The sequence below is a fragment of the Malaclemys terrapin genome, chromosome 21, assembly GCF_027887155.1.
Source record: "Malaclemys terrapin pileata isolate rMalTer1 chromosome 21, rMalTer1.hap1, whole genome shotgun sequence".
Lineage (NCBI taxonomy): Eukaryota > Metazoa > Chordata > Testudines > Emydidae > Malaclemys > Malaclemys terrapin.
In genome coordinates this window covers 16,040,662-16,058,516 of record NC_071525.1, presented here as the reverse complement: position 1 = coordinate 16,058,516, position 17,855 = coordinate 16,040,662, and the positions used below count along the sequence as shown (strand labels likewise).

Below are 17,855 nucleotides of genomic sequence, written 5' to 3'. Positions count from 1 at the left end.
CCGGCAAGAATCCTTAGCATATGAAGCTGAAGGACCAAGTACAAGTCCCACCTCCTCCTGCGTGTGTGATTTATATACTCAACAGAGCCAGATCCCAGTGGCCCTCGATCGGCCATCGTTCCCCTGGAGCCAATGGGGGCAGATCCCCAGCTGCCGTCACTCGCTGCAGCCGGGTGGGCCGTGCAGATTTACAGCGGCCCAACGTCGAGCCTGCCTGGGGTTGTGGATTTGTGTCAGCGCACAGTGAAGAAGAGACGTCGCTTTACACTGAAAACAGGTCCGTTTATTGTAATGTCCCCGCACTTTAGTTTCCATTAGCTGCCACGTCGCTGGGGGCACCCGCACGGATCAAAACAGCTCCGGGGCACAGAAACGACCCTGTTCAAGAGAAACCACAAAAGATCTAGGTATTAAAGTGATGTGAAGGGAATAGCCGGGGGGCAAAGTGTCTCTTTGCACCAAGATGGGGGGCTCAGTCCCATTTAGCAGAGAGGGTTGAATTTCTAATCCTACCTCCAGCGTCACCACCATCACATCCACTCTGACTCCTCTAGGGACACCAGCTTCACCCCAGTGCAGGGCCCCAGAGCAGGGGTAACCCTGTTGCAGACTACAGCAACCGCGAAGTCTGCTCTAAGTTGCCCTTCCCTACTTCAGCAGGTCCTATGAGGCTTTGCAGGGGAGCAGAATCACCCTGGTCACGCTCCTTCCCGCCTCTGCCCTGCCATGCAAACCCCCTCATATCCCCTTGCTCCCTACACCGGTGGAGGGTGCACGGCTGGGGCAGATCAGGGTAGTCCCCAGGGGAGCGGACACGGGCAGCAGCTCAGCTGGCATAAAATGGCTGCAAAGCAACTGCAAATGGGACCCACGCAATCTCCTTCCTCACAGACAGCCCTGCTCCATCGCTAAGAGAGATCGAGAGCGCAGCACAGGGCCAGCTGGCTTCCGGGCCTCAGTGCAGCTCACCAGGGCTTGGTACAATATTCCCTGGTGCGCTAAGGGTTAAGCGGCCCATACAGAGGCAGAGCTGGACAAATAACGGGTTTTTTGGCGATTTCGACAAGTTGGGGGGGGAACCGAACGGTTTTGAAATTTTCTGCAACAAGTAAAAAAAAAAAAAATAGTGTTGGCATCTAAAACCTTCAGACAAACTCAAAGTGTTTCCTTGGGGCTGGTTTTGGACCTGGGTTTTCTACAAGGAAGGTTTGAAAGGGAAAGTTGTTGTGAACCAAAAAGACAGGGGACGTTTCCATTTTTTTATGTTTCTTCCTGAAACAAACAAGTCAGCAAAACCGGCCGGAGTTCACAAAACCTCGGACAGCTGCTGAAGCCGCGGGTTTCACTGGAAAAAAAGTTTTGGCTGAAACGTTTTGCGCATTTGCGTGTGTGTGTGTGTGCGCGTGTGCGTGACCCTTGTTACATGGGAAGCATCGTACCCGCCTTGCTGGGAGCTAGGAAGCCATGATTATCCTGGAAGACGTCCGACATGAACAGGACACTTGCCAAAGGCTGCTGGGACATGTGCAGGCTCATCAAGTCATACAGCCGCCCAACACACGGAGCAAAACCTGAGCGCTCCCCGTGGATGGATTTTAGCAGCTCTGGATTTATCTGAGCAGAAAGAAAATGCATCTTTCAAAGAGCCAGAGGCACCCGGGATTTCAGAGGGGCTCATGGACGTCTAGCTAGCACACTTATATTCTAGGTGGAGCTAAGGGAGTCACTCCACTAGCTGGCAACGGTAGAAGGCTGTTTTCCTGTGTGTGGAGCTAAAGCAGTCAGTCCAATTAGCACTTCACTCCATGTAAGAAAATAAGGCAGTCACTCCGCAGCTGTAGTAGGTTATTATAGGGACTATCACTAGATGACACCTAACACACACTGAACCAGAGCCTCAGTCTCTATTAAGGACTGTTGTTTCTCTACAGCCTCACACGAGCGTCCTGTTATGAGAGACAGGCCCTGCCTCAAAGGACGTACACCCGGACAGTGAGGAGACAGAGACACAGAGAAGCAGCTCACATTACGTGGATCACACTATGTTTGCAGCTAACACCGCGAGAACCGACGCCTTAGGAAGCACCAGGCAATTCCCAGAACACCCAGCAGCACTGTCAGGGGCAGGGCGATAAGCAGGCACGGGTTGTTAGTACAGTTATCTGTAGAAAGAGAACATGGGGGTGAGCTGGGAGATCTGTGGCTTGTGCTCCACCCACCTCTGCTTTGGGCCCACCCACTGCCCCCCCACCTCACCTCTGCCTGCTGCCCTGGTTCAAACAGGAATGAATTCAGGGCAGTCCCATGGCCGGGGGACTGCAGGGGTCGCACTAGGTGCTCACAGGATCCCTTCTGGCCTAAGAATATGTGGAGGGATCAGGCAGCTCCAATTGGCTGCCCTTCCCCCCCAAAAAGGGGGAGTAGTGAGGAAGGCGGCCAATCAGATGGGGATTTCGCCATAGAGCGCAGGGGAGGGAGGATCCCCTGGAGGAGGGGCCAAAAAGCCACACACGACAGGCACACGCCGGGCAGTCAGCAGGTCTGAGCGATCCCGTCGGCGCGTGCACCAGGGCCCTCTCCAGCCCGGGTACCTGGGCTGCAGGAGACGCTCAGGTGTCGGACGACGTGGGGCTGTCCGGGGCTCTCCAGGAGGCAGGTGTAGTTGCCGCTTTCTCCCCTGGGCAGGAGGATTCGGCTGCTCACATCACAGAGTCCCCTGGGGTCTCTCTGCAGCCTGGTGTCGCTCTCCACCGTAACGTTGTTCCCGGCTCCGTCCAGCCACAGCACAGAGGCCTCGGGGTACCCGCCCTCCGCACAGCAGGTCAGGGTCAACTGGCTGCTCACGCTAACCTCCAGTCGGGCCTCCGAGTACGGGGCTGGAACACAAAGCAATGGAAGGATGGAACAGCCCCAGGGGAGTCACAGGCAGTTTGGCCACTGATTTTAACAGGGCCAGGATAGCGCCTCACACTCCCCAGGAGGGGCCTGCTTACCCATCACTTTAACCTGTCTCCTTTCTGAAATCTTGCCCTGCTCCGAGGTGATGTGGCAGAGATAGACGCCCTCGTCCTGGATGCGGACGCCCCTCAGTGTCACGGATGCGTTCCCCCGGGCCAGTCCCTCTGGATCCAGCTGGGTCCGGTTCCTATAAGCCTCGTCCTGTCTCTCCAGCTGCTCCTTCCCGTAATAGTAACTATGAACTACCAGGTCCTCTGCCCCCGCCCGTTCCTTCTGCCAGGTGAGGGTCAGGCGCTGGAGGTTCATCCCGGGCGGGGACGGGAAGAGGCAGCTCAGGGTGACGTCCCCCCCAAACTGAGCTACAACATCTGGTGCTGAGGTTTCTGTGCAGAGCAAAAAGCACAGGAGTCAGTGGGTTCCTTGTGTGTGTGTGTGTGACAAATACAAGTTACTCCAATCCTGGCCTCTCGCAGCAGGGGGCGCTGCATGATGAGAAGCCTGGATTGGTGCCGACCCAAGGGCCATATAGACCGACATCCCAAACCCATGCTTCAGAGGAGGCATATGACCCTGCAGTGGGCAGTTATTACTTGCTCAGAGGAGGAATTTCCTTCCTGACCCCAATCTGTGAGTGGCTGGTGAGATGCCGTGAAGCTGAACTGCTAGACCCCTTCCAAACCTCCTTGTGCTTTTTTCACCAGTGACTATTATTACACACAAAACAGCTACATTCAAAGATGTTATGGATGCAAAGTTCAGCACTCAGAAGTTAGGAAATGCCTGCATTAAGGTTGCCTGTGTAACCTTAACTCTGTCCTTTTATTAGATAATCTTTAATCACATGCTGTTTTTTCCCCAGAGCCCCAGGTGTAGTTGTTGCCCCCTGCCCTGGGCAGGAGGATTCGTCTGCTCACATCACAGAGACCCCTGGGGTCTCTCCACAGGCTGGTGTCGCTCTCCACCAGCATGTTGTTCCAAGCTCCGCCCAGCCACAGCATGGAGGTCTCAGGGTACCCGCCCCTGGCGGAGCAGGTCAGGGTCACCCAGCTGTTCGCATTAACCTCCAGTCAGGCCTCCGAGTACGGGGCTGGAACACAAAGCAATGGAAGGTCTGCGGTGCTGTCTGCCCCTCATTCAATGCATGGGAGAGACCTGCTCTGGGGATCAATCAGTTGTGTAGTGAAGGAGACTCACCTCTAGCACCCCTGCCTCGTTTTTTTGAAGAAGTTGGGAGGTGTTTAATGAACAGGGTAGGAGACTGCAGGAAGAGGGTCTCATGGTTTGGTTGCTGCCCTAGAGAGCTGCAGTCTATCCCTGCCTCTGCCACCGAGTTCCTCTGTGATGCTGGGCATGTCACTTATACCAAAATTTTCACAGCTGGACAATAACTGCACATTCCTGATTTTCTGTATGCCTGACTTGAGAGCCTGGGGCCTGATCTGTAGAAGGGCTGAGAGCTCACAGCTGCAATTGAAGTCAATAGGACCTGTGCTTTGAACATATTGTTATGTGGAACGTGCTGACAGCTGCTCTCAGTGGAATATTTGATCCAAAGATAATCACTGGCTAAAGCCAGTGGCTGCCCCAAGCTCCCTACTTCAGGCTCAGTGGAAGGAGCAATCAAACCCTGCTATGGTTAGTCCTGGGGGAATTCTACACCACTGCACACGTACAGAATTCCCCCCCGCAAAACATACATTCTGCTTGAGAAGTGCTGCAGTTCTGTCTTTTGGCACTCAGGCCAAAACGGCAATGCAAGCTCAGCTCCCCGCGTCTCACACGAGGGCCCCCAAAGCGGTGCACCTGGATCTCCCAGGGCCTGAGCTGTAAAATGCAGATAACGACACCACCCCCGCACCTTGCTGGGGTGTTGGGAAGATGCAGTGAACGAAGGAATGAGATGCTACAGTGAGGAAACGCCACAGAAAAGCCCACGAGGAAGTAAACAATCCTGTCTCCAGAGCAGGGTTTGCGTCGCCGGCAGTGGAACGGGCCTGGGGCCACACCTGGCCCAGGGAAGATTAAACCAAGTATTGAATAGCTGCCCATTAAGTGAGCATGTCACCGTGTGTGTGGAATGAGGCAGGGGGCCAGTGGCAGTGCTTTATCCTGCCATTAAAGGCTGTGTCATGATTCAGATGCACAAAGGGGCAGAGATATGGCTGCACAGGGTGACCTTAACTCTGGCATTTCATACCCCTTGAGTGCGACTTTGCAAACTTAACAATGTTCTCTAATGTAGCATTATGGATGTAATTTATTATTTATGTCACAGGAGCATCTGGAGTCCAAGTGAGATCTGGGCCCCATCTTGCCAGGCGCTGCCCAGACACAGCGAGAGACTGTCCCATTCCCCAAGCTCCACAATCTCTCTCTGTATAAACACGCCACTCTCCCCCCATTACTGGGGCCCCGACGTCACTCACCTGCCACGGCAAAGTTGAGAATCAAGAGGGGAAGCAGCATGGACTGGGAAGAGGAGCGAACCAACATTCATCTGCAAGACAAACACCAGACTCGTGGGCTAGACCCGGGCATGAATGAGACCAGCCAGTGCACCGACACCAGCTGGCCTAACCGTTCTGAGGGCTCCCAACGTCTCCAGGTGGGAGATGGGCTCCCGCATCTCCCCCCGATTTCACCGGTGGTCGGGGTGCTCAGCCGTGCCTGGGGTGAGCCCTGCAGTAGGATTCGTGTCCCTTCGGGGTCCCCTTGTTGTCTGGCCAGATTAAAAGCTGTGGAGCCTGTTTCCTGACTTTCAGATTGGAAGCTCCCCATTGACCCCAATGGAGCGACGGCCGATTGACCCCAGCTGGGATCTGACCAGAGCACTGAAGTTTTGCCACAAATCTGCATGTGCAGAGATAGATTCAGGCTGCTGGGGCTCATTGTCTGAGGTGGAGCAGCAGCGATGTGTCCATCAGAGAGGGTGTATATTATTGTAACCCTTCTGCCCGTCACAGTTGGCAGCAACAAGGACCGGTTCTGTATCTAGGGGTTCTGTTTCAATAACGCAATGCAAAACCGGCTCAAGCCCCCACCCAGTGACCTGGGACAATTACATACCACCCCCTGGGTGCCTCTAAGAGGCAATACTTCCCCTCTCGCAAGCACGGAGTCTGAGTGTAGCAAAAGCCTTTTAATAAAGGAGGGAAACAATGCGGCATTATGTGGGGAAACACCACAAACAGGATTCATAACACAAACCATGAGCAAAAGACCCACCTCCAAGTAAGTTTGGCAGTGTCTTTTTCTCCTCAGGGTCTCAAGTCCAGCAACCCAACAGTCACCCCCTCCCACAGTTTCTGTCCTTGGTCAGTGCAGCCTCAGAGTTCACAAATTCATCTGCAGAGTTTACCTCCCAGCGGGGGTAGAAGTGGGGGGGGAAGGTATGGGGGCAGCTTACCTGCTCCAGTCAACGGCCAGTTACCACACCTCTCCACGGGGTTCTGCTGCAGTCTTCACCACCAGCCGTCCTGCTAGCCCTACCACTCCGCTAGCCGTCCTGCTAGCCGCTCACAAATGTGCCTCCAGCCCCCCCACACACTTAACACAGCTCTCGGTGATTTCAGCTGTTAGCAGGGAGGCCCTAATGTTGCACTCAGAACCACTCACCCAAAGTAAGTCTAATGCTTACACCTACTGTGAAAGTGAAATGAATTCTATTAAAGAAATAGAAGGAATTAAAGAATGCTGTATGTACCTTTAAGTCGAAATGAGAAATGCTGCAAGCCAGGGGGGCAGGAAAGCAGACATTAACTGCTTAACTTGCCACTTAAGGGCAATTGGTGAAGCATTAGTCTTAGATCGATAAGAGTTAATAAGAAAGCAGGATATGCATATTGTGCTCCATGCATATTTTACAATTTTGCTCTCTCTGTCCCTTTGTTTAGTTCGCACCCTTTTATCTGTATAAATAAGACTGTTTGAATCTTGCATGGAGGCTCACATTATCTGAATGTATTAGCAGAGCGCTGTGCTAATAAAACAGAGTGGTCTGACAAACTATGAGTCCTGAGTCTAACTTTGACACTACTAATCAGTGATTTGAGCTCTGCAACATGTAATAAGATTCCTAATAGAGAGTCAAAATTAGCTCTCTTATTATACAGTTGAGAAAAAGAAAGATCAAAGTGATGTTTAGAACCTTCACAGGCAACCAACAACTACTCACAATACTTCTCCCCCTTCACTAGCCTTTGGAATCCATGTCCTCTGCCTACCAAAAGCTACTTAGTTGAGGGCGAGTCCCTCCGTCATAAAATGCCAAGTACAGTTCTACCGTCCTTGATTCCATAACCAGGATAACAACACTTTATTACTCCTGCCCCGAAAACAAAGAGACTGGGGGTCCCACAGCAGCCAGAGTGACCATTTGGCAGGCAGTCCCTTCATGCTAGGCAGGGTGGGTGTGTCCATGCAAATGACATCAGCCCCTGAAGTCCTTTTCCACAGCTCACCACCAAATGTTGGGGTAGACCTCATCCTGACTCTGCTTACATTATTATTCATTATAATAATTATTATCTATCAGGTGTATTACGGTAGTGCTCAGGCACCTGACTCATGGACCAGAACTCCACTGTGCTAGGCACTGTACATGATCTATTAGGTGTATTACGGTAGTGCTCAGGAGCCGAAGTCATGGTCCAGGACCCCACTGAACAAAACGACTGTCCTGACTCTGAGCTGACAACCTACGTCTAAGACAACAGGCAGCAGATCAGGAGACACTATTGGGCAGCGTGATCGGCAGCGGGCTCAGTGCACTGGCAGCCGAACTGCAGGTATCACAGCAAAGGGAGGTCAGCGGGGGGATCTGCAGGAAGAGAATGAAGGGGTGTGATGGGTTGAGTGCTCCACACAGGCCCTGGAGTGGTTCATGTGGTCCTGGGAGGCCAAATATGTTACCTGGCTGCCCCTGGAAGGAGACCCAGTCTTAATTCATCCTGAAGCACAGCTGGGCTGGAGCAGGCTGGTGGTATAAAGACAGGAAGTTTGTAGCAGAAGGGGGCTGACGTCGGAACAGATGGACACAGAGATAACAGGACGGGTAGAGCGGGAACAGTCATTTGTGTTCCTAGCCTTGGTGTCCAGAAATCTAAAAGGCGATGGACTTATGTGACCATCCTGGCAGCTGCACTACTGGGGATACTGTTGGCGTAACCTGGATTAGAGATGTGCAGCTGGCTACAGCTGTAATTTGCTCTGATTCCTTGTCAGGCAGAAGGCCCAACGAAACAGGGACTCCGGAAAGCAGAAATGACATAAGTGAAATAACGTTCCCGCATCTCCGAATAGCTGGAAGTGACAAAGCAGTAAAACGTGCTCTAAAAAGACAAAGGAGGGGGATATTAAGATATTCTTAAATCAGACGTGGATAAACTACGGCCTCTCTCCCATCTGGCCCGCAGGACCATCCTGCCCGATCCCAGAGCTCCCAGCCGGGGAGTCTAGTTTCTAGGCCCTCCCCTGCTGCCCCCCCGCCCCCGCAGCCACGCCACCGCACGGGCCGAGCTCTGGCCCGCTGCTCCCGCTGGGCAGCGTGAGGAGCGCAGCTAGCTCTGACCGGGTGTCGCGGCTGCGAGTTCCTGCTGCTGGTAAGGGGCAGGGACCTGGGGGGTTGGGTAAGGGAACAGGGGGTCCTGGGAGGCAGTCAGGGAGGAGGGGGCAGTTGGATGGGGTGGAGGTTCTGGGGGGGCGGTCAGGGGATGGGAAACAGGGAGGGTTGGGAGTGAGAGTCCCGGGGGACCTGTCAGGGGGCGGGAATGTGTGGATAGGGGTCGGGAGGGCAGTCATGGGACAGGGAGGGTTGGATAAGGGGGTGGGATCCCGGGGGGCAGTTAGGGGCGGGGGTGTCCCAGGAGGGGGTGGTCAGGGGACGAGGAACAGAGGGCGGTTGGATAGGGGGCGGGGGTCCTGGGAGGGTGCAGTCAGGGGACAAGGAACAGGGGGGTTGGATGGGTTGGAGGTTCTGAGGGGGGCAGTCGGGGGCGGGAAGTGGGACGGGGCGGATAGGGGGCAGGCTGTTTGGGGAGGCACAGCCTTCCCTACCCAGCCTCCATACAGTTGCACAACCCCGATGTGGCCCTCGGGCCAAAAGTTTGCCCACCCCTATCTTAAGTAGACAAGAATTTAAAAGCGTGCTCATGGGGGCACTTGTGAAGGAAATGCAAGAACTATGGACTAAGGAAAGAAAAGGACAAAAGGCTCTGTGACGGGGTGTGACTCACCACTGGCACCTCCTGCTGGCCATCTTGGGGATTAGCTCCGCAGGTCAGTGCACCCTCTCCCAATGGTGCTTCACCCACCATCACATCTGCTCCCAGACCTGCATCACTCCAGGGACCGTGGTGTCCTCTTCATGTCACGTCCCTCTGGTTGTGTCACCCTGTTCTGCCCCCTTTCAGGCTGTAGTATTGCTAACTGTCCATCCACTTCCCCAGTGGTAAGTGGGGGGACCCAGGCCTGCTATAGACCCAGCCCTCCATCCTTGAGCTCAGAGGAATGCCGCCCGTTGAAAAGTGCCGCTTGGAACGCTGGTGCGTAGAGCCGGTCCTGCTCTCCACCATCTGCTTGGGCTTTGCCGCTTAATTCATACAATTACGCTCACCTCTCCGTTCTCTGTAGCACAGTTCCTAGTCCAGTCCCATATTACTCCCTGTTGGAAACAAGAGAGAGACAAGCGCTGGCAACCAAAACAACCTGTGTGCCGTTAAATAGACCAAAGTGTTGCTAAAAAAACACCCTGTTTCCATAAATAGATTGGGCTAGTAACTTTGGGCTATTGATGCAATATTAGCTGGCAACCCTTTGAGTCATGTGTCTTGCTCTTTGCTCCACCCCCAAAGCCACCCTGCTTCTGACAACTCAGTTCTCTATTAACCTCCCAGTCCTGAGTGCAAAGCTCAGTCTGACAGAGCTGGACGTGAGTATCTCTTTAACAGAGGCACCAACTTTCTGATTTCCGGGGGGGGGGCTCGACCCCTGCTCTGCCCCAGAGCCTGCCTCTTCCCAACCCGGCCCTCCCCAGAGCTTGCCCCGTCCTCCCCCTCCCCCAGCACCCTCTGCACACCGCTGAACAGCTGGTCACGGGCAGATGGGAGGTGCTGGGGGGGGGAGGAGCTGATCCTCAGGTGGCCTGCACACCAGAGCGCTAACTCTGATGATATTTGACATTTTATGCGGAGTCCCAGCTCCTAGAGACAAGTGAGTATGGGAGAACCTCGGCTTTGGTTTAAAAATTAAAGGAAGTTTCTAGCCCTCAGCGTCATGGAGAAAGGCCTGAAAACGTGCCCCACAGGCTGTAAAATCGCCCCAAGCAAAAAAAGAAAAAAAAACCAGCCGGAGTGCCGCCCCTTGAAAAGGGCCACGCTAAGCACATGCTTGGAACGCTGGTGCCTGGAGCCCTCTCCCCCATTGGCTGCTTCCCCACACAGCCTCTCTCCCATTGGCTGCTCCTCACAGCATCTCTCCCATTGGCTGCTTCCCCACACAGCCTCCCGAGGCCTCTATTAACCCCTTACATGCCAGGGTGGGGCCACAGGGTCTACGATGGGTGCACCGAAAAATGGCAGATAATGCTACACTCTGCAGTCTTGACAGAAAAAGTGAAGTCGCCATTTTTAGGGCATCAACAGGCCATTGTGCCTTAAATGAGAAGCTAAACTGATGAAAACGACAGAAAAACAGGCTGAGTAACATGCCCAGAACCAAAGAAACAGTTGATCACATTCTATGGCATTGGGGGGCCATAGTCGATGGAAAGAAAGTCGCTTTGTGAAAAATTGAGTCGGCCAAGTGTGATGGGGATCCTGGGGTGCAACCTGGACTGTGTGACCACTGAGCCCTCCAAACCCACCAGCCAGGATACTACTTTGAGGTACAGAGTGTCACACCGGAAATCCGAAGGTTTTTCTTAAAGGGACTGGCAAGAATGTCAGGGAAATTACTAGGCTGAGTGAAAGGATATAAAAAAACCCAAGCTCCTGGCTAAAACTGAATGAAGAAAGGGGCGGTCATAGCCTCGTGGGATGAGGCTGCTGCATCAAAAAACAGGAGGGCTGCAGGGCAGCTACGCTCTGGGAGCAGAGAGGTCGTGTAGAGGGAACACAGGGAGAATGAGCCCTGGGATCCTAGCCCTGAAAGAAGCGTCAGCCCAGAGACGTTATGGGGAAGAAAGCCCAAGAGAGCCTGCTAGGTAGGTAGGAAGTAGCCCAGGGAAACAGCAGCAAGGGGTGTGACTGTGCCGACCTGGGCTGCTGGGTACAGGGTCCCTGGGCTTCCAGCAGTGTAGAGGGAGAGCCTGGGTTTCCCGTCTGGCCACCAGCAAAGTGGCCTGAGTCATGAAGAGGGAGCACCCTGAGTCACGGAGAGAGAGGGGCCCCTGCGCAAGCAACTGAGGGAAAGGGGAGGCCGGCCAAAAGCCAGTTCCCAGACCTAGCCACAAGGAAGTACAGCTGTGGTGAGTGGACCCCTGTACAGGTAGGCTTGCGATCGAAACCAAGGCCCCCTTGCTCTAGCTTGGCTAACACCCACGATGTATTTGATACACCGGACAGGGGGACTCCAGCAGCGTTTTCCTTACTTGGCCCCTCTGGAAAGGTTGGTTATTATCACTGGAATTGGAAATATTTTGTCCCCAGTTCACACACGGGGATGGTGAAATCGGACATTCACTGATGAAAATCCAAACCTCCCCCGCCTGCTTCTCAGAGGGGCTTGAAACCCCCCCTACCCACCGACCCCCCCCCCAGTGCTGCTTTAGAGCCACAGTTCAGCCCCTAGTGCCCGGCACTGGGCCCCTCTCCGACCTGGGAGCTGTGACCCCGGCCCTTAGAGCCCGACCCATCCCGGCTCTGGACTTGGCCCCGGGGTAGGGAGCAGGGGAGCGGTTACAGCCTGGGGCAGAGCAAAAGCAAGGAATCACTGACTGTACCTTCTCAGCCTGGCTGCGATCGCAGGTGTCCCCAGCATGGAGTCACTTACAGAAAGAAAACTGAAAGTGGGTGAAGTCTATTTATAGCTCATCCCCCCCACCCCAGCAACATCTCTCTCCCAATCAGAGCGAGGTGACTCAGAATATACCACAGGATTGGAAGGGACCTCAAGAGCAGGGCCAGCTTTAGCAAGAGCGGGGCCCGATTACTGGGGGGCGTGGCTTGCCGCAAGCCCCGCCCCCAGGAATCGGGCCCCGCTCCGGCCGGAGCTCCAGCCGGGGTCGTGGGGCTTGGGTCTGGCCCGGAGCCACTCAGCCAGGGGGGCCGAGCCGCAGGGACCGGACCCGGACCCGGAGCCGCTCAGCCGGGGCGGCCGAGCCGCAGGGGCCGGACCCAGAGCCACTCAGCCGGGGTGGCCGAGCCGCGGGGGCCGGACCCAAGCCGGGCCAGGCCGGAGCCGAGCTGCGGGGTCTGAGCCGGAGCTGAGCCGAGCCGTGGGGGCCGGGACGGAGCCAAGCTGGGGGGCCGGACACGGGCCTGAGCCGAGCCGAGCAGGCCGGGCCGTCGCCCCGGGGCCAGAGCTGCTCGGCCGGGGCTGGACTGGGCCGCGCCGCGCCTCCCCGGAGCCCTTCTCACACCCCCCACCATCCCAGCTTACCTGGTGCTGCCAGCCTGTCTGCCCGCCCCTGCTTCTTTTCAGACTTCCCGCGAACCTCTGATTCGTGCAAAGCAGGGGCAGGGGAGGAGCAGGGGGCGGAGCGTGCAGGAGAGGGGAGGAGGGGGAAGTGAGCTGGGGGTGGGGCCCTCTTGGCACGGGGCCCAATTCAGCCGAATCGGCCTAAAGCCGGCCCTGCTCAAGAGGTTATCTAGTCCAACCCCCTGCTCAAAGCAGGACCAATCCCCAGACAGATTTGTGCCCCAAATCCCTAAATGGCCCCCTCAAGGACTGAACTCACAACCCGGGGTTTAGCAGGCCAATACTCAAACCACTGAGCTATCCCTCCCCCATTCCGGTCCTGTGGGTGCCCTGCTGGCTGCCAGGGGGCACTTGGGGTCCAGCGCTTCCCCCAGCCCCCCCAAATTCCAGTTAATTCTGCACCCCCAGCCCCACATCTGCCCTTCCCCAGCCCCACATCTGCCCAGCCAGGGGCGTGTTGCCAGATTTGTACTATATTAATAGTCACTGAAAAACTAGCCCCCAAGTAGCCTAACCAATTTATTGAAGCTAAGTATTGATAGTAACACATTGATCTATACATCACATAACCAATGAAAGCTTCCCTTAGATACCTAGTACAGAACTGATTGTTTTTTAAAGCAGTAATAAAAACACTAAACAATCACATTGGTATCTGTGTATTTCTAATTGCTTTCAGTGATGGGAGTGTGACAATGCGGTTCTGGCAGAACCCAACTGAGAGTGCCAACTCAGGACAAATTGCTCAAACAGGGCAGTTACAGCCCAAGGCTGGGGTTTTTTCCACCTCTAAGGCAAACCAAACCAGCCAGACTAAGAGGACTTCGATCTCACCCCACTGGCTAACCGCAAGTCTCACAAGCAATCTCCTAGACACTCCAGTTTCCCAGTATTACCACCAGTGCCACTCGTTATGGGGACAAATGGTTATGAAAACCAATACCCCAGTAAAAGAAAAAGGTTCTCCTGATCCCAAAGGACCAAGCCCCAGACCCAGGTCAATATACAAATCAGATCTTACCCACAATCACGCTGTTGCCAATCCTTTAGAATCTAAAATCTAAAGGTTTATTCATAAAAGGAAAAAGAGAGAGAAGAGAGTTAGAATTGGTTAAATGGAATCAATTACATACAGGAATGGCAAAGTTCTTGGTTCAGGCTTGCGGCAGCGATAGAATAAACTGCAGGTTCAAATCAAGTCTCTGGAATACATCCCCAGCTGGGATGGGTTCTCAGTCCTTTGTTCAGAGCTTCAGCTTGTAGCAAAGTTCCTCCAGAGGTATGAAGCAGGATTGAAGACAAAATAGAGATGAGGCAGCTGCCTTTTATAGTCTCTTCCAGGTGGAAGGACACCCCTTTGTTCTTACTGTGGAAAATTACAGCAGCAAGATGGAGCTTGGAGTCACATGGGCAAGTCACATGTCCATGCATGGCTCTATTTGCAGGCCGATGCCATTGTTTACATGTTCGTTTGAACGTTCCCAAGAAAGCTCAGATGTGGATTGGCGTCTCCCAAAGTCCATTGTCAGTTAAGTGTTTCTTGATTGGGCACTTATTGAGAATATTTCAGAGTAACAGCCGTGTTAGTCTGTATCCGCAAAAAGAAGAACAGGAGTACTTGTGGCACCTTAGAGACTAACAAATTTATTAGAGCATAAGCTTTCGTGGACTACAGCCCACGAAAGCTTATGCTCTAATAAATTTGTTAGTCTCTAAGGTGCCACAAGTACTCCTGTTCTTCTTATTGAGAATAGTTCCTTCTCAAGAAGCTGCCCAAATGCTTCACTGAGGCTACTTAGAATCAAAACACACTGATATACAAGTACATAGCCAATATTCATAACTTCAACTACACAAATGACACACATTCAGCTAGCATAATCATAACCATCAAATAATAACCTCTTCATAGACAGCTCACACAACAGCCTTTGTACAATATTTGCTGCAAATATATAACAGTAGTTGCAACAATGATCTATATGGTTACAGTTTATGTCAATAACGTCACAGGTTTCAAATACGTTTCTCTTTGTTTCTTTTAAAGAATACCCAATAGATTTAGTATAAAATACACATTTATTGAAAGTCTTGTTTCTTTTGAAGAAAATCGCTCTGTCTACCAGCAGAAATAAGTGAGTGACACCAATAGCTGCACATTATGCGCAATAACTTCTTGACTGTCCCCAAATCCTGTGAGCTCCTGCCACCCACCCCAGCCGATCCCACGCCTCTGAAACCCACAAGGCAGGTCCTGGAAATCACAAGACGGGCTTCGAAATCACGAGATTTCAAAACATCATAAATAAATAGTCAAATCTGCCCTTTGGACCACCAGGGGAGGCTGCCGGTGCCCCATCCATGAGGGTTGGGGGTGCTCCAGCCAGCTGGAACTGAACACACACAGAGGATTTCTGGGGACAGCTCGGAGGTGGTGGGGGAGTCATGTCCTTCTGTTAAGCCTGGGGTGGGGGAGCTGCCATCCTATTGCTCTCCATCCCACCCTTGGTAGTATACTCCCCAATCCACCTCCCACCCCCCACAATCGCCTGCACCCCTTGGTCTCCCTCCTGCCCCTGGTGATAAATTGTTTCCCATCTTCGCAGGAGGGAGGAGAAGCAGCAATGGGCTTAACCTGCAGCAAGGGAGAGTGAGGGTAGATATCAGGAACACCTTGCTTGCTCCCAGGGGAGTTCAGCTCTGGACTCGGTGTCCAAGGGAGATTGTGGGATCCCTGCCACGGGAGATGTCTAAGCCCAGGTTGGACAAACCCCTATCAGAGCTGTTCTAGGGTTACTTGGACCTGCCTCAGGGGGCTGGACTAGCTGCCCTCCAAGGTCCCTCCCAGCCCCACCTCTCTGGGGCTCTATAAATACCTTTGAGGCTCTGGCCCTAGCCCCACAGGGATCTCAATAAATGCTCTGATGTGGGGCAGTGATTAGAGGGGGACAAAGAGCTGCCCTGCGTGAGTGGGGTTAGGTTCCCCTGTGGGGGCCGTAGTGTATGAGCCCCGTTGTACTGACATGGGTCAGTCCCCGCCTCGCAAGAGGTTCTCCCATCGCAGGGGTCAGGGACAAGAGCAAGCCCTGGAGCAGTGGCTCTGTGCTGCCCATAGAACTGCGCTGTCCTTGCTATAAAGCGCGGCCATTGGGTCTAGAGACCCCTGGCTCCCGGCTACAGAGCCTTGGCATGAAGGTGGCCTGAAGGAGCCGCCGGGAGATCAGCCCCGAGGCCGGTGGTGGGTGTACCCAGGGCTGGGCAGGCTCTGGGGCCCGGCTGGCTCTGGGGAGAAGGATCTTCCACATCCCTCGTCCCGGCGAAGCGATTCTCTGAGCAGCATCCACAAGTCCCATGGACAGGAGGGCGAAGGATCCACACAGCCACTATCACAGACAGGATCACGGCGCACAGACAGGCCACCAGCAACCAGACGTGGCTGCATCTCTGCCCTGCAAGAGAGAGCCCAGAGCTTCCTGTGAACAGGGCCTGAGAGCCGGAGCAAGCTCCCCAGGCTCAGCGTGTCGCCCTCCCGCCTGGGCCAACGCGGCAAAGCCCAAACTCGGGGCTGCCGAGCAGCAATACCCCACTCTGCCACTGGGGGGCGACAATGGGTTAAATAACTCTGCTCAGCCGCTAATCCCCTCCCCATGTCCTGCTGTGGGGCAGAGCCCTGCACTGGCTGGACAATTCCCATCCTCCTTCCCCCACTCACCGGGTCCTCCTGCCACTGTGATGTGCAGCATGTGGGTCTCCCGCCCGGGTGCTGTCACCAGGAGCACGGTGAGGTTGGTGCTCTGCCCCACGGGCATGGCCAGCTTGCTGCACAGGGTGTAAAGGCCCCGGGTGTCCACGGATTCTGTGGCACTGCTGAGCTCTGTCAGGTTGGTTCCCATCCCGTCCCTCCACTCCACGCTCGCCCGGGGGTACCCGCCCCCTGAGCTGAAGGTCAAGAGGGTGTGGCCCAGCCGAAACAAGAGGTCAAGGGTCAGATGAGGCTCACTGTAGGGTGCTGAAAGGAAAAACACTTCCCATGTCTCTGGAGTTTTTCACCTTCAATTGCTGGACAGGGCTGGGGGGAAGGAACATGGGGGCGATTTAGGGAGGGGGTCTCAGAATTGGGCTGGGTCCTGAATCCAGATTGAGTCCGCTCTGGAGCAGGGCTCACTGAAGGTGCCTTTGGGAATTGGCAGCTGGGACACGCAAGGCAGCCTCAGGGCAGAGAGATTCCAGCCTGCCTCTGAGGGCCCCAGCTCTGGGATTCCACCTCCAAGCACATGGGATTAACCTGATAGACCCAGCTGCAGGACATCACAGGTTGGCAACGAGCCCTCCCTTGCCAGCGGGGAAGGTATTTAATGACGACCACGTCAGGCTCTCTCTGGCGCTTGAATCCACGGTCGGGAGATCTAACCCCCTGCACTGCAGCTGGCTGAGCTAAAGAACCAGCCGCAGTAACACAGTGGTGTTAGTGAGGCTAAGACCTGGCCCGACATGAGTAATTAATACAGGGGCAGAGGCAGCTCATTCTTTGGAAGACAGGATTAGGGAGGCAAATGACTTATCAGGCAGAGACCAGGACATTGTACTAAATAAGATAAGTCAAGAAGTCAGCCACACCATGTTAGCCAGACCCTTCTCGGGATGCAACATCCCCAGCACTCACCTTCCACTCTCAGCTCCCTGCGCTCAGCCGTCCAGCCCGGCTCTGAGGTGACGCGGCAGAGATAGACGCCCTCGTCCTGGGTGCGGACGCCCCTCAGTGTCAGGGACGCATTGCCCCAGGCCAGCCCCTCTGGATCCAGCCGGGTCCGGTTCCTATAAGCCTCATCCTGTTTCTCCAGCTGCTCCCTCCCGTAATAGTGACAATGAACCATCAGGGCCTCTGCCCCCACCCGCTCCTTCTGCCAGGTGAGAGTCAAGTCCTGGAGGTTCATGCCGGGCTGAGATGGGAAGAGGCAGCTCAGGGTGACGTCCCCCCCGAAATGAGCTACAACGTCTGATTCCAACTGCACTGCACAGAGCAGAAAGCACAGGGGTTAGTGAGGGGTGGATTGTGTGTGAGAAATGCCAGCCTCACCCAGCAGGGGGCGATGTGCAGAGCTCCCAGTTACTCTAGTCCTGGCCTCTCCCAGCACAGGGCACTATGGGAAGCGGGCTGGGAGTGCTGGATGTGGGGGAACTTTCTGGATACTCCAGTCCCAGTCTTTCCCAGCAGGGGGCGCTGTGGGGAACTGGGTGGGAGAGCTGGATGTGGGGGATCC

At 54.6% G+C, this 17,855-nt stretch overlaps 1 protein-coding gene across 5 annotated transcripts; it reads right to left on the bottom strand.

Moving 5' to 3' along the window:
- Window positions 1-288: 288 nt before the first annotated feature.
- Window positions 289-7,423, bottom strand: LOC128826849 (CD276 antigen-like). 5 transcript variants are annotated; one of them, XM_054010356.1, is made up of 6 exons: window positions 6,365-7,423; window positions 5,385-5,455; window positions 2,994-3,341; window positions 2,592-2,876; window positions 2,026-2,162; window positions 289-378 (listed from the first exon to the last, which is right to left on the bottom strand). In XM_054010356.1, exons 2-5 carry the CDS (start codon window positions 5,449-5,451, stop codon window positions 2,053-2,055), a joined length of 810 nt encoding a protein of 269 aa, XP_053866331.1. In that variant the 5' UTR covers window positions 5,452-5,455; window positions 6,365-7,423; the 3' UTR covers window positions 289-378; window positions 2,026-2,052. The 5 variants fall into 5 exon arrangements, 4 of the variants coding, with proteins under 4 accessions (XP_053866331.1, XP_053866329.1, XP_053866332.1 ...); XM_054010354.1 differs by having other exon boundaries at window positions 5,385-7,423; XR_008442899.1 differs by lacking the exon at window positions 2,026-2,162 and adding an exon at window positions 1,440-1,614 and having other exon boundaries at window positions 298-378; window positions 5,385-7,423.
- Between the last annotated feature and the right edge of the window lie 10,432 nt (window positions 7,424-17,855).

Excerpts from the sequence above, each read along its gene's own strand:
- LOC128826849 (XM_054010354.1), bottom strand. The coding sequence starts at position 5,451 with ATGTTGGTTCGCTCCTCTTCCCAGTCCATGCTGCTTCCCCTCTTGATT. Across the intron at positions 3,342-5,384 it reads TCTCAACTTTGCCGTGGCAG|AAACCTCAGCACCAGATGTT; the intron begins GTGAGTGACGTC and ends TGCTCTGCACAG. Across the intron at positions 2,877-2,993 it reads GAGACAGGTTAAAGTGATGG|CCCCGTACTCGGAGGCCCGA; the intron begins GTAAGCAGGCCC and ends TTTGTGTTCCAG.